General features: G+C 47.8%; 1 protein-coding gene across 1 annotated transcript; it reads right to left on the reverse strand.

The window, feature by feature from the left end:
* Positions 1-1,295: 1,295 nt before the first annotated feature.
* On the reverse strand, positions 1,296-15,910 carry KLF11 (Kruppel like factor 11). The gene is made up of 4 exons (XM_041477917.1): positions 15,779-15,910; positions 13,257-13,511; positions 6,192-7,185; positions 1,296-4,216 (listed from the first exon to the last, which is right to left on the reverse strand). Exons 1-4 carry the CDS (start codon positions 15,818-15,820, stop codon positions 3,912-3,914), a joined length of 1,596 nt encoding a protein of 531 aa, XP_041333851.1. The 5' UTR covers positions 15,821-15,910; the 3' UTR covers positions 1,296-3,911.
* Positions 15,911-16,159: the final 249 nt, after the last annotated feature.

A 16,159-nucleotide genomic window follows, 5' to 3' on the forward strand; every position in this document is an offset into this window, starting at 1 on the left:
GAGGAGCACACCAAGCGTGCAACCACCCTGCAGCACAGGCCACCTCTGCCACCTCTGCAGCATCAGAATGGATTCACTCTTCCAGTGCCCAGACCAGGAGGATCAATGCTCATTGGTTTGCAAGACAGCTCGAGCTGCTGCTCAGCCCAGGGTTTGGCTGTACAACCACATGGGGGTCTAAGCAAAAGCAGAAAGATGAGCACAGACTGAAATCCATTGCCATGTTTCACATAAACAAAGCCAGGGAAACAAAATAAAAATAAGCCAGGGAAAAAAAAAAAAAAACAGCAAACCCCCCCCCCCCCAAACAAGTAGTCTTAGGGATATAATTGGATGCTCAGAAAAATCTTCCTTGAAAAATAGTAGGGACAGGTAAGACATCTTCCCCTGGGAGACAAAAGCATTGTGGCAAACTGCAGAGCCCAGGGGCTGAAGTTTGTGCTGTTCTGCCAGAGCACTAAACCTGCACCTCAGCTTTCCCTTCCAGTTGTTCTCCTGAGGGGGAAGCAGAACCATCCATGAGATCTCTTTTCTCCTTCCTCACACTTGCAAGAACAATGTGCTCTCCTGTGGACAAAGCCTTGAGTCACCGCTCCCTGAGAGCTGAGCAGCTGAGGCTGCACAGACTGAGCCACCTTGCAGAAAAAGGCTGTGACAAAAAGCTGGAATCATTACACCTTCTCCCTTTCTGCTGGAAATAAACATTTCTGCAGCTCAGGAACTGGTCAGAGGGAAACAGCATAAGAATGTAGGTAGTTGCTGCTGCTGTCACCATCACTGGACACCTCCTTGCCAGCTGAGACTGGGAGATATCACCCAGCCTGCCAGAGCCATGTCCCCACCAGAGCAAGAACTGGGGCTAGCACAGCCACCTTTTGAGTTAAATGATTGTCTCTGCCTTATTTGCAGCACTCACTCCATGCACAGCTTGTGACACTAACAGAGCAGCACCCAGCACATCCCTTCCAGCTGCTGGAGGCCGGGCTGGAAGTGGTGTGGAGCTGGGAACTCTTGTTCCCAGAGAGCACAGAGAAGTCCCAAGGCCTGGTGGGGGTGTGCACCTTCTACCAAAAGCATGAGATGAGTGGCGTAAAATCATAAATGAGTGAGCACTGGTCAATTTACAACAGGATCCAAAAGATCCTGCCTTTACAGCTAAGTGAATTATCAAGCCCCAAAGTCTTCCACTGGCCTAGACACACAACCTAATCCTGAAGGATTTACATGGTTCTGGAATGGACGCCTATGAAACCTGAACATCCTTTTTTTTTTTTTTTTTTATGACTTAAAACCAGTCACATTACATACATTTTATTTAATAAAAGTTAAAAACATGTACAAAAATGCAGTTCCATTTCCGTAAAATATAGGCTCAAAATAAAAAGACTGAACAGTAGAGTTCAGGCAGTAAAGTGCAAAGACAGCAGCTATGCCAGTCATGCTTAATCCATAAATAACCCTTACACAGCAGGAAGGAACAGCCAGAGCAGACACAGCCACACCGCGGCACAGCTATTCACACACATCCACAGGAGAACGATCTACACATCCCAGAACGGGCTGCCAGGAATTGCAGGCCAGCTACACCCAAACAAGGAGGGAGCAGATGCTTTTCCACATCGTGACACACATACATGACACACTTTTAGAAGTCTGTATTCTCCAAGTCCACTGTTTCCCCCTCCATAATGCAAAAAACATGACAATTTATATATTTATGACAAGAGTTTCCAAACTGTTTTCTCAGGTGAGCACCATAAATAGTCAGTCTGTAAAAAAATGAAGTGCTAAACTGGCTACTAAACTGAGACAGGACATTCTTCCCCTGGTTAAAAGCATGCAAAAACAGCATCCAAAAGCCAGACTTCTTGTTCTAAGGGATTTCTGAGGAAAAAAATAAAACAAAACCAAAAAAGGAAGAGCAGCAACATCTCTTTGTTCACCACAGAAACTTGGAAAACTAGGTAGCAACAGAGAACAGCAACACCACAAGGATCCACTTCACCAGGCAAAGAGGTTCCAGCTGAGCCCTTTGGAAAGTCCAAAGCAAGGTCCACACACCTCACTGGCACGGACACTGGGGTTGGTGGGATTACAGCACGTGTCAGTCAACAGGGTGTGGGCCTCTACAAGGTCAGGCACAAAATCTTCAGTATACCTAGCACAATACTCCAATTTAGTGCAGTTTGAAAACTTACTACTGTTAATTATAACTGCAGATTTTAGTGTAAAAAATAATGGCATAATCTGGTTTAACTGAAACAGATCTCTGCCAGTTTCAGGGGAGTGCCAGTTGAGTTTGGCAAGTCAGGACTTCCATAGATGAGATCCATGCTTTGCCCACACTGGGAAGCAAGACCAGGATTTCAGAACAAAGCAGTAAAAGAGAGAGTGCATTCCTAGTTATCCACAGCTGATGCATATAGGGAGAACAATCCTCCTCAGTGCTCAACTAAGCTTCAGTGCAGGAGTGGCTGAAGGGAGAAGAGTCCAGAAGGAATGAGCACTCCAGAAGTATTTCATTCGGGGAGGAAGCTGTCTCCCAGCAAAACAGCTGGTGCTTTGCTGTACTGTCAGCTCTGCTACAGTACCCACACACTCCTTCTGCACCTCAGGAATGGAGCAGTCCGATTGTGCCATGGGCATTTTGTTACTCACACCATGCTATTACAGCACAGCACTCCTGCAGCCACTGGTTCCATTTCTTAACTATCATCACTTCATGTAAAAGAAAATCCATTCAACAGGGAGAGTGTATTGTTTAATAGAAAAGGGTGATTTTATACAAAGTACTGTGGAGAAGTATAAGGCCACATGAAGAGCATCATCAAGTTGACATGGTGGCTATTTCTTAACTCAAGACACAATTAGTATTTCCTCTGGTGCATTGATACAGGTAAAAGAAAGCCTTGAACTATAAGGTGCACAAGCATCCACAATACAAAAAAAAACCCTTTAATTTTTTATTTCTCCTCTACTCAAAAAAATATAAAGAGAGACCCATTAATTTTTCATGGGCTATCTTGCCATTTTCGCATTTTTCAGTTTATTTTGATATGTTGGTTTAGTAGGACCAAAAATAAAGCATAATTTTTAGTGTCAAAATTTCTAAACAGTGTTTGTGCTTCTACCTCCATCAGAGCAGTCTGGCTCCTCCGAACTTTGCTTCAGTGCAATGTGGACTCGAGAACGCTTCTACTGACAGCCACATCGGCTTCTACTTGCAAAGGGTATGAATTCCTAAAATGTTGAGGATTTCAGCACTTGTATTCTCAAATAAAGTCATTCTGGTTTGGTTTAAAAATTACTGACTCACTTTGATCTTCACTCTACCTGCATAAGGAGGGTGTAAGAGCACTAGCCCATGCCAGGATCAGGATTTGCAAATGTGAAAACCAACCAATATGTTATCAAATGGTGTTTATAAAACACTCTGAATGCAGTAGTTTAGGTTTACTGAAAAGGAGTTTCCAAAACTGGGTATCATCCAGCACAGCCCTACTAATGCAAGTAATTTGCCTGCATAACAAGACCAAAATGAACAAATACAAAATATATTTGGTATAGAAAATAGTACTATAAAAATTAAAAACCACCCTGTTTTACTGTCCATCAAAATATTAACAGCAAGCATTACAACTTTTTTTAACCTATTGCCAAAGTAATTTCCAAGGAGTTCTACTTTCCTGAAGTGCTGGTGATTGCAATTGCCCAAGTACTGAAAAAAACCAACGGAGAAGGGACGAGGAAATATGATAGATTTCTCACATAGCACTACCAACAGAGGACCTAAACTGCAGGAAACTAAAGTACACACAAACACAGGGAAAACAAAAGCCATTGCCCATTCTGCTGTTGCCATCAGAGCTCTTCCTGATCCTCAGAAAGTCTGCAGAAGGTGCTTCTTCACTCTAGCCCTGGCAGACGGGTGACGGCACGGGGATGAGCATACTCAGAGCGCTGCTGCTCTTGGGTTTCTCTGCTGTGGCAATTCTGCTGAGTTTGCCAACCTCTGTCTGCCAGCTGGGGGTCTTCTTGGTGGCCATGTGGCGGCGGGTGTGCTTTGTCAGGTGGTCGCTGCGCATGAAGCGGCGCTCGCACACCGGGCAGGAGAACTTCTTCTCGCCCGTGTGCGTCCTGCGGTGCCGCGACAGTTCATCCGAGCGGGCAAACTTCTTGTCACAGCCGTCCCAGTTGCAGCTGAAGGGTTTTTCTCCTGCAGGACACAAAGGATGCATTTGTTACTTCTGAGAAGCTGTGTTGCAGTCTTATCAAAGGACTAACTTTAAATCTGCCTTGCAGAGACCAGTGAGTCCCACAGAACCGCTCATCTGTGCAGTCAACGTAACATTAAGCTGCAGTTCTGTTCCAGAGAAAAATAATAGCTATCATTTCTACTTATTTCCTTGTATCTCTCTTTAAGTGTTCTTTAATCAAGCCTGGTTTTTCAGCTGTCCAAAATCCCAGTTTAAAGAAATAGAGCCTTCATAAAGCTGCCTTATCTGCTGACTTAACTAGAAGCAAGCCCCTGCCCCCATCCCCCCGTGTCCTTATCTCTCTTACTGCAGCATGTCATCCACAAATACTGTGGGCAAACAGGAAGCCTGGAATGGAGCCTCGGGGTCCTGCTGCTCCTGTGATCCAGTCCCACACACAAACACACACCAGTGAGCACTCCTGAGCAGAGCCTGTCCTGCCAGCCCCCCAGAGACCAGGAATGGCAGGAGTCAGCAAGGCTGCCCTCATCAGCTGCTGCTCATCCTGGGCCACTGCTGAACATCCCATCTGTCCTGCAGGACAACCGCAACTCCAGCTACTGCCTGCAACTCCCACAGGGCTCCAGATAAACATCTACCACCTGGCCCAAAATTAGAGAGATGCTTTGGAGCAGAAGAGAAGGGGCCCAAACAGAAAGGAAGCCCCACAGGAGTGTTCTCACTTCAGGTATTGAGAGTAAAGTGTGTGTCTTCTGGATGTGATATGATCTAGCTAGTCAGTGTGCAGAGAAAAGGCAGAAAAAGAAAGCTGAACTACTCATCCTCCTGATCCTTAATGGGAACTGGCTAGTGAGGGGTCAGTGTGTTTCACCTGCCATTGATGTCTTAACCAAGATACAGGGACACACACAGGCTCCCTATGGATCAGCAGCCATGTGCACAAAGCGAAGCACTTGCTGATAAGTCTGTTTATCCTGGAGCACCTTGTTTAATTCAGCTTGAGCAGCCTCTCAAGCCAGGAGCAGAAGCATCATTCTACCTCTGAACTATGGTTTACAAGAATTATCAGCTTCATGTAGAGGTTAAGCTCTTTTCCCAAAGGAACTGTAAAGACAAGCTGCCAAACTAATGCAAATCCCATCATGCAAACTGACATCCAATAAACCAGTGACTGCGGGGTAACAGCAGGTAGGGGAAAAAAGTCAAGGAAAACTAAAAATAGACAGAACTATTCTATACCAATCTCCCACTATGCCTATCCTTCAACATCAAAAAAAATCCCTGAGAACTCAAGGTTAGTTTTAGTTTAACAACATCCTGGAAGCAGAAAAAGGGTACGTAAAACACATATAGACTGTTTCCCCACTGACCCAATTTATGGAGCAAATCACTTCATATTCATTACAATTAATTTTCATTTACCTCTAAAATTCCCCTTCTGCAATGAATAAACGGTCACATTCCTGTAGAAGCTCTGCTTCCTAACACAGCAGCCCAAAATCTCAATGCATTCCCATTTAGCCTACACAAAACTCTGGGAGAACAAAAAAAAACCAACCAAAAAAAAAAGCGGTTTCTGAGTTTCTCTTTTCTTTTACTCAGGTAACAATTAAGACCAACTACCTGTACTGTGTTTGCTTACACCAGACCTGCCCATGCTCCAGAACAAGGGACTTGCACAATTCATTTCAATCTAGTCCAGATGGCAGGATTCCACTTAGATCTAAACACATGCACACAGATTGCAATGCTTCACTCCCACTAAAGCCTGTGAAATTCAACTAACACTACAGGGTCAGCTGAGGTCTCAGAACAAAGTATGTCTTGTTTTGCTTGTCGGTGGAGAATGAACATTCCTTCCATCCGATGAGCAAAAGCTTCCCCATCACCTGCTTCTTCCCTTTCCCACCCCCCTCCATGCAAAAAACGTGCATTTCAGCACCCCAAGGTAAGCCAGAGCCCTCTCGTACGCACCAGTGTGGGTGCGAAGGTGGGCTTTGAGGTGGGAGCTTTTGAAATAGGTTTTCTTGCACCCGGGGAAGTCGCACACGTAATTCCTCCGCCTGGAGAAGTCCATCTGGGGGGCACAGGTCTGACCAGAAGCGATGAACACAGGAGCAGGGGCGAGGGGCAGTAACTTGGTGCTGCCGACAGTCACCACGGCCTGCGGGCACTGCGGCGGCTGCGTGACAGCGGGCTGCGGGAGAACCAGCATGACAGTCCCCTGAGGCACAGAAGGGCCCATGAGCACAGGCTGGGACAGCGGGGCTGTCTGCGGTAAAATAGGTTTCATGGGAGTTGAGAGTGCTGGAGCTGAAGGCTTGACATAGGCATTAATCATGCTGCTTTGTCCATTTAAAGGGATCATTTGACAGAGAACCTGGGGGCTTGAGACGGGGGCAGGTGTCACTGGGGCAGCTCTTTTTTGCAAGTCATTCTCACAATTCTTTGGTAAGTGGGTTTGTGGTGAAACAGGCCGGACTGGTAGCTGCCCTTTATTGGTCACAATATCACTGGAGTCATGTGCATAAGGCTGATGTACTGGAGAGGTTTTGCTGATTAAATCATCCGCAGCCCACGTGTCCTGTGGCAGTCTGGAATGTTTTCGGTCATCTGCTCCACACCAGTCTCTGGAAGCGCTGTAGCCTGAAGTTACCTTTGTTTTCTCTTGCGCAGCAGGAATGTGATGGTAAGCAGAACTATCACCTGTGTGACGTATGACACTCGTTGCCATGGCCCTGCAGGGCTGAGGTGCAGAGAATTCAGAGATCAGTGGCTTCTGACTGCACGGTCGGCCCACGCTGGGAACAGATGGCTGGGTTATGGGAGAGGCACCGGTCGCTGCCGTGACCGAGCAGGCAGCTGTGCTTGCCATGACAGTCCTGGGTTTGGAGTAAGTCACTTGTGAGGACAGGAGTGTAGCTGCCGACATCTCAACGAAGTCAGGGCTGTGCGGAGGGGTCATGCACTGCAAAAAAAACCCACATCACTGTGGATCAGTGTCATTCCATAGCACAGTTTTCCCCTATTTTTACTCTGAAAAATAAAATTACACGCCCTCTTCCAGCATCTCACAATGTGCCTCCTAGGACAAACTGAATAAAGTATACTGCTGTGGTTTAATCCCAGATGACAACCAAGTCCCATAAATATCACTCATCCTCCACCCCCAGATGGATGGGAAGGAGAATCAGAAAAAGGTAAAACCTATGGGTTGAGATAAGAACAAGTTAATAATTCAAATACAGGAAAATACAATAATAAAAATATAAAAAAGGCAGATAAAAAGAGAGAGAGAAATAAAGCTCAAGAGAAACAAATGATGCACAATACAACTGCTCACCACCCACCTGGCCTGATCCCAAGCAGTGACTGGCCCCTCCTGGCCAACTCCCCCCAGTTTACACACTGAACACAATGCTCTGTGGTATGGAATATCCCTTTGGCCAGTTGGGTCAGTAGTGTCATAGCCATGCTCTCTCACAAGGCTTATCCTCACTGGCAGAGCAGGAGACACTGAGAAGTCCTTGGTTTAACTGCTGCTGAGCAGTGCTTACTCTAAAACATCAGTGTGCTATCAACATTATTCTCACCTTAAATCCCAAACACAGTACTGTGCCAGCTACTAGGATAAAAATTAACTCTATCCCAGATGGAAACAGGACAATATCCACCCCACATTCTATGCCATTTACATCATGCCCACATTTTCAATACATTCCAATTAACCATTGCTTTTCTTGTCTTTTGATACAGGTATCATTCCCTTAGTCTGTGGCCATCCCTCTAAAACACCTGTTGAGCTCATTCATGCATCGCTTTGGGCTCCAATTCACAGCAGTTCTTCAGGGCAGGAAAGATGGTGTGTTATGCTGGATTGCTGCCTACTGAAGTTCGCTCTCATTCCATCACTGCTGTGTTTGTCCAGTTTCATCAAAGCTTCTTCTTCATTAATCTGGGTGATTCCTACTGTAACACCCTTGATGTTGCGTGTAGCCAGCTCAGCAGTGGTGAGAAGATGTGTTACATGGCAATTAACATCACACAATCCAAATCACTGGCTGTTCTCACACAGAACCAGATCCCCTGGAACAAAACTTTGGACTTCCCTGTCCTCCCACATTACCCATCAAGTGCACCCAGCTCCTTGAGCAAAAGCAATCCCATGGATGGGTTTGTCATTGCCTGATGCAGAACAACTCCGATTGTTTTCCCCAGAAGCTTTTTTGTGTGCACTACAGGGACTTTATCCCCTTCTACACAATGTAAAAGTTTTGCTTGAGCACAGCTGGCAGATTCTCTAGTGCTGACTGCCCAGGTGCCTTTGCTAAATGTGTATCCCATTGTTTGAAGGTCCCACCACCCACTGCTCTCAGTAACAGTCTGTTCTATCATTACATTTTCCTGGAGAATGGCACATGACAGGGTATGTGATAAACCCACACAATGCCATGCTCTTCAAGCCAGGTGAGGCTGTGTTGGAAATGAGTCCCCTTGTCTGGCTCAATTCTTTCTGGGGTGCCATGTTGCCATAAGATTTGCTTTCCAAGGCTCAGGAGAGTGTTCCAAGCAGTGGCATGAGGCACAGAATAGGTTTCCAGTTATCCAGTGGTTGCTTCCACCATCATAAGCATACAGGCGCTTGCTTTGGTGGGTTTGTGGGAGTCTGATAGAGTCCATCTGCCAGGTGTCCCCATATTTGTGTTTCAGCCATTGTCCTCCACACCAAAGAGGCTTTAACTGCTCGTCCTGAATAACTGCAGTGTATGTTTCACCACTATGGATAGCCCTACAAGAGTGTCCATGATGAAGTCCACCCCTTGATCACCCCACCCCATCTACATGTTGAGTTTCTTGATAGCCTCAGATGTCATGGGCTCACCAAGCAATAAATAATTCACTCTGGTGAATCTTGCCAATCCAGATCCACCTGAGCCACTTCAATCTTAGAAGCCTGATCCACCTGTTGGTTGTTTTGATGCTCCTTGGTGGTCCAAGTCTTGGGTACATGAGTATCCACATGACATATCTTCACAGCCAGGGTCTCCACCCAGGCAGCAATATCCTGCCACAAGGCAGCAGCCCAGATGGGTTTACCTCTGCTCTGCTTCCACCACTGCAACCACCAGCACAGGGCATTTGCCACCGACCATGAATCAGTACAGAGATAAAGCACTGGCTGTTTTTCTTGTCCAGCAGTGTCTAAAGCCAATGTTCACTTCTGCAAAGTAACTCAGCAGTTCTTCAGCAGTTTCTGTAATTTTTTGTAGGATACACCATACAGCCACTTTCCATCTTCAATACTTTCCTACAATACAGCAGGAATTGAACACGGCATATTACTTCTCATTTCTTGGTAATTTATTATACAACAGTCTCTCCAGCACATGTCATCTCATCAGGTGGCACGCAGGAGTCTGCCCTCTCACCAATCCCAGGAGTCTCAGAAGTAATCACAATGACTGAGGTTTCCTGTTTGAGGATCCAGTGTGACCAGCAAGACCCCCTTATTCCACACAGCATCAGCTACGTGGTGTGTAGGAGACCCATCCTTTGCACATCCAGCCCAGCACCAGGAATCGGGATGCCAGGGGGAGCTGTGCTCCAGTACCAATCACTCCCAAAGCAGCTGGAACCTCTTTGTAAGCTGCCAGTATCTCTTTTACAGCTGGAATACAGTGGGCTTCAGATCCTCTGACTCCAAAACCCTAGAGGTTGACCCAATTCTTCCCTGTGCTTTCTACCAGAGGTTCCAGGTAGGGCCATTTTCTTTGTCTGCAGTGTAGAGTACATTTTTCGTATCTTGTCCTGCCTGGACTGGTCCAAGGGCTGGGGCAGAGTTAATTTTCTGCATGAATTATCTCCTGTTTAGTTTGTTCAAAGGCTTGTTGTTCAGGGCCCCATTTGAAATCATTCTTCTTCTGGGTCACTTGACAGAGAAGGCTGACAATCAGACTGTAATTTGGAATGTGCACTCTCCAAAAACCCACAATGCCTAAGAAAGCTTGTGTTTTTCTTACTAGTTGGTAGAAATGTAGCTGTTATTTTGCTAATCAAATCCACTGGGATCTGATGACATCCACCTTGCTATTTTATTCTTAAAAACTGGATCTGCTATGCAGGCTCCTGGACCTTACTTTGTTTTATGGCAGCTTTCAGAGAGATTTGGACTATCTTCTTCCCTTTCTCAAAAACTTCTGCTGCTGTATTGCCCACAATGGTACCATCAATATATTGCAAGTGTTCTGGAACTGGATCAGTCCATGGCAAATGGTTCAATTTTCTGCCATGTGGGTTGGGCACACTGACTTCATCTGGATCTGTGGGTGACTGTGCCTTGCTCATGTAATAAAAATCCCTCTCTGGTACAGCTAATTCCCTCAGGTACCAGATATCTCTCTCCACGGTAGCCCACCTGCCTGGGTGACATTACGTCTTTCCTGAAGAGGTAATTGCATTTCCTTCACACTTGACCGAGTTGCCTCCACAGGCTGAAGACTTGACATTCTTCCAATCACTTCATCAATGTTCTCTTCCCTAGGAAGTCATCCCAACTGCTTGGTTTCCCCATCTCCTAATTCCAGGCTACTAGCCCCACTGGAACAGCCACATGACAATGTGCACACCTGGACAGCAGCTGAAACCTTTTCACATATCCCACAGATCCCTCAGGGACAGGGACTGAGTGGTTACCTCTTGTTCTGTCTCTTCCTCCATCCAGTTTTTGTGATGGCCCTGCTTCATCCTCCTTCACTAAATAAGCTGACTTTGGTGTCCATTTCTTCTTGTGTACAAGGACAACTGATAATGGCACAAGCTCATCCTCTGGCTCAGCTGCACCATCCCTTGCTGGGGTCTGAGCAGTCACACTGCATGATGCCAGGGTCTGAGCAGCCACAAACCCTAAACAAGACCTGAACCACATTCCCAGTTCCTGGTCATTCATGGACCATGGTTTCATCATCCCCAGGATATTCAGAATTTCCAAAATTCCCATGCCTGGAGAAGAAGGGGAAGATTGTGTGTGTCTTCTACACAGGTTGGCTCTCCGAGGCAAAAAGGCAAACAGTGTCACTATTAGCAGTTTCTAATAGATGGCTCCCCAAGTACAGAGGTGATGACAGAGGGGCTGATAGCATGAAAAAAACAGATTCGTTTCAAGGGCAGCAGTTCTGTGCTATCACATAATCCAGTGTTACAAAGTACAATAAAATGATAACCTTAGCCCAGCCTCCAGAGATGATACCCTAACACCAGGGGGAACATACACAAGAAGTAAATTGTTACATAACACAACAACTCTGAGAGTAAATAATTCAACACTGTGATCAACAACTAATAAACTAGTAAGATGAATCCTGATAACAAATTCAGCACGGTCTGGTCAGATCTGTCATGGAGGAGAATCAGAAAGATAAAACTCATGTGTTGACATCAGAACAAGATAATAATTGAAATAAAGTAAAATAGAGTAAAAGCAATTGTAATTATTATTACAGGGAGATACCAAAAAGAGAGAGAGAGAGAGCAATAAAATCCAAGATAAACAAGTGGTGTACAGTACACCATTGCTCACCACCCACTAACCAATGCCCAGGTCCTTCCCACCACCACTGGTCATCCCAGTTTTTATGCTTGGCAGGACACTCTGTGGTATGGAATAGCCTCCTGGCCAGTTTGGATCACCTGCCCTGGCCATGCTACCTCCCAGCTTCCTGTGCACCTCCTCACTGGTGGGAACCTGAAAAGTCCTTGACCTGGGGTAAGCACTGCTCAGCCACAACTAGAACATCAGTATGTTACCAGCATTATTCTCATTCTAAATCACAAACACAGCACTGTGCCAGCTACTAGGAAGAAAATTAACTCGATCCTAGCCAACACCAGGACACTACATTGCCTTATCTCATGGCCATTCTGATTAAGCTCAAAACTGTATTAATAAAAGGAAGGCAATGAGGCAGCTGTAAACCTGCACAAAACACTGCAAGTATACTCACTGCACCACAAAAAAGTCTTTCATTCCTTTCTCTTCAGCAATGGGCACAGCTGTAAGAGGCTATGAGCAGAATAAACAGAGCAACAATAGATAGCAACAGTCCACTTTTCTATTTCAAGCTCCCAGCAAGCCCTAGATCTTTTCTCAATCATTACCTCAACGTCTCATGCCTACCTTCTAGATAAAGACAAATGAAACTGCTCTGTCCCTTCTTATTCAGCCATTTCTCTCTACGCTGTCTTCCTGCATCACCTCTTCCTCTGCCTTTCCCACTGAAAGGTATCTCCTGTGCTGCTCAAGCGACAGTGTCAGCACTGAGCAGCAGGAGATATTATGGCAGCTGCTTGTCAGGCTGCTCTTATCTCAGCCTCTTTCCTTTATTATTCCCCTTTTTCCTGGCAACTGCATGCTAGAAACCTACTGGTTGAAATGGGCCTTAACCATCTAAAACCCTAATGGCACCAAGCCCTTTTTTAATACCTACTTTTGTTGCAACATAAATTGAAACAAAAGAAAAAAAAATTGGATTCAACCAACATTAGTCAGCTGGAGTAGACCAATGTCTGGAGAAATAACAGACTACATGTACAAACACATAGTACAGAAACTAATTAAATTGCCTATTTCATAATGGCAACGTGTACTTTCTCTTACAATGACCAGTGAAGCACAACATCGTCAAGGGCCTTTTTCATACAGTGCTTGCAGATATGCTGATGCCAAATCACCAAGGCTCACTCTGCCATTCTTACTCAAAGTGCTCCAAGAAACCTACAACAGCCATCTCGACATCCCTGTCAAATCCAATAACCTGTCAGCATGGGCTTTCACACCTAAATTTAACAAAAGCCTCTACATTTGCTAAACCAGAGACAGCAAAAAAACAAACTCAACATGCCCACCTCACAACTCTGTGCACAGCACAGGCTGTGACAAAGGGACACCTGAGCAAGCCTGTCTTTTCCAGCCAAGTTAAAGCATTGCAGGGATGTGACATCCACGTGCTGGGCATATTTATTTTGTGTTCATGCTTTTCTTACCAGTGTCGATAGACAGTCCTTTGGTAATTCAGCCGTAGTCTCGGCGTGCATTGTGAAATCCCCAGAATCCGAGAAGGGCGTGAGGGGCCTTATCTTTAATATGTCACCCTTCTGTGATCTTTGACCCCAGGAGCTCATACAAACAAGGGCTTCAACAGCTTCAATGTCGTTCTGCTCCAAGGTGCTGCAGGTGGACCTTTCACTGTCATGACGCTGCCGTTCGCGGATAGACTCATAGATGTCCACAATGTCAACCTGAGTGTAATCGGATTACTGGCTATTAGGACAAGTCAGAATACAGAACTGACACCACCCACACTGTCTGCTCACAACGAAGGTCAAATGAAACAGATCCCATGCCCACGGCAAGACTTTTACCAACAAAAAAAAAAAAAAAGAAAAAAAAAAAAGGAAGACGTGATTTTCCAGGAAAAGAACAGATATGTGTGTGGCTCACATTTCCAGGCTTACTTTCCTGGATGACACTGCTCTGAACAAACACATCCCATGCTTGCATACAAGCATAAAAGAGGAAAATCCTGACTTTGAACCTTGTTTAGAGAAGGCTGTTTCCTGAATCCAAAAGACTATTCAGCACTAATCTCATTCTGGAAACATTTAGAAGATAAATTTCAGCTGTCAGTAAGATGCTTTAAGGCATGATCACTGACTTGGAGTACTGCACATCAGAGAAGATTTTTAACCTTATTTTTAAGAGGGAAGCCATGATGGGGAAAAGATGGAAGGAAAATAGTTTTCAAAGTACAGTGGGAACTGTTTGCACTGTACTTCAGAAAGGCCTGATGCTACATAGGTGCTAGGTATCTAAAACTCACTCTGAGTAAAACGAAGACAAATGTAATCATACTGATTTGTTTCCATTTGCAAGCATCACAGAATATTGTGTGTGCATGTGTACACATGCAAAACACCTGACTTCTCTGTACAAGGATATCCAAACTTCACAAAGCTCTCGCAGTGCTTGGCAGTGGCTCCAAAAGCTATGCTGGCCTGATGGGTCATTACTCACGTGCCAGCTCAGTCTCAACTAGGCATCCAGGCTCCTCCAGTCTTTAGACACACCAACTAACCTGAAGGCTGAGATTCAGAAGTGTGGACCAAGCCTCTTGAGCCTACTGCTGTTACACAGAGGTTTATGTACTGCAGGAAAAAGGTTTTAACTCTAAAGGCAACAGCACACCACTAGCATGGCCTCAAGCCCTAGAAGGAATTCTGCTCACTGGGTGACAGCACGTACTGTAAGTCAATGGGTTTTGTTACTGAGTTAAGTAATGTGGGATGATCCTTATTCAACAGCGTCACAAAGATGCAAGCTGTGTTTACACTCTAGGGATGTGCAGGCAAACATGCTAAGCGTAATGGATCAAAAATATTGGTACTGCACTCACAGAGGACTTTCACCTAAAACATGAGGTACCAGGCATGGAGATGTCATGATTTGGGGGCTGGAAGGGGCAAAAGCAATTAACACGTTGGAGAGAGACTTCTAAGAATTTCCACTGAAAAACAGTGAGAGGAAAACGCGATGTGTGCCTGCAAGGCTGGACCTCAATCGCCTGTCACACGGGGCCACGCCAGGCGAGGCTCTGCACTGAGCAGACAGTCTGCCAGCGTTCCTCCAAGTGTGCCTGCAGGTAGCCAAGCCCACAGGCTTATTTTTTCCAACCCTACGTTTCAGGAGAGCAGCTTTCCCTAAAGAAACATAAATAAATGTGCCTCGCTTCCTCAAAAAACACCCCGAAATAAAAAAAAAAAGAGACCTCACAAAAAAAGCTCTTTCTGCAGACGAGCGCTGCAGCGCGGGCTCCCCGGCTGCTGCCAGGGAAATGGCCAACCGCGCCGGGCGCCTGTCCTCACATCACCCCGCCGGCAACTACGTGCGCGGGGCGCCGGCAGGATGGGGACGGGCAGGGCGGGCCGCTGGCGGGAAGGATGGGGCACGGGCAGGGAGCGTGGTGGGCGGGCACGGAGGTGCGGGCAGCGCGGGTCGCTCCGGGCACGATGGGGGCGGCGGGCACGGAGGTGCGGGCAGCGCGGGCTGAGGGGAGCGGGCGGGCAGCGCCGTGGGGGCAGCGCGGGTCCCACCGCGGGGCAGCGCCTCCCCCCGCCCGCAGGGACCCCCAGCCGCTCCCCGCCCCACGGCGGCTGCCCGCGGCCGGGCGGTGCCATCGAAAGGAGGATGGCGCGAAAGGAAGGAGGAGGAGAAGGGGGCGGAGGGCAGCTCCCACCCTGCCGTTCCCCGCACGTCGCTGAGGGAGGGCCGCCCCCCTTCCCTGCAGGTGACCGGAGCGACACCCCTTTCTGAGGGCCCTGCCCTGGCACAGCCGCCCCGTACCCGCTGCCCAACCAAGCCGCTCCCCGCCGAGCGAGTAGCGGTCCCTGCCGAGGCGGCGGCGGTCCCCGCACTCTGCCCGCCACCGAGCACGTGCCCGGGCTGCACTGGCGCTGCCTATCCCCACCGGCCCCGCTTCCCTCCCTCCCTCCGCGCGCCCGGTGCTCACCGCGGGCGCATCTCCCATGTCCGAGCAGGGCGAGCCGTGCATGGCGCGGCTCGGGCGGGCGGCGTTGGCAGCGGTGCGCCCGGGCAGCGGCGGCAGCGGTGAGAGCGGCAGCGGCGCGCACACAGCAGCGGGAGCGGCACCCGGCAGCGCCGCCTCCTCCCGGCCCCGCCCGCCAGGAGCGCCGCGGCCGCGCGCTGGGGGGGGCGCTCCGAGCGCAGCCTGCGCCAAACAGCGCGGGGGAGACGGCCCCGGCCAATCAGCGCCCGCCGCGGCCCGCGCCCGGCCAATGAGCGACGGCGGGCGGCGTGATCGCGGCGTGCCGGCGGGAAGGGCGGCGCGTGGGCACGGCCGGGGGGAAGGCGGGGCGGGGGCGGGGCCGGC

This window comes from Pyrgilauda ruficollis, unplaced genomic scaffold, assembly GCF_017590135.1.
Source record: "Pyrgilauda ruficollis isolate IOZ18807 unplaced genomic scaffold, ASM1759013v1 scaffold42, whole genome shotgun sequence".
Lineage (NCBI taxonomy): Eukaryota > Metazoa > Chordata > Aves > Passeriformes > Passeridae > Pyrgilauda > Pyrgilauda ruficollis.

Excerpts from the sequence above, each read along its gene's own strand:
- KLF11 (XM_041477917.1), bottom strand. The coding sequence starts at position 15,820 with ATGCACGGCTCGCCCTGCTCGGACATGGGAGATGCGCCCGCG. Across the intron at positions 7,186-13,256 it reads AGGACTGTCTATCGACACTG|TGCATGACCCCTCCGCACAG; the intron begins GTAAGAAAAGCA and ends TTTTTTTTGCAG. Across the intron at positions 4,217-6,191 it reads CCACCTTCGCACCCACACTG|GAGAAAAACCCTTCAGCTGC; the intron begins GTGCGTACGAGA and ends TGTGTCCTGCAG.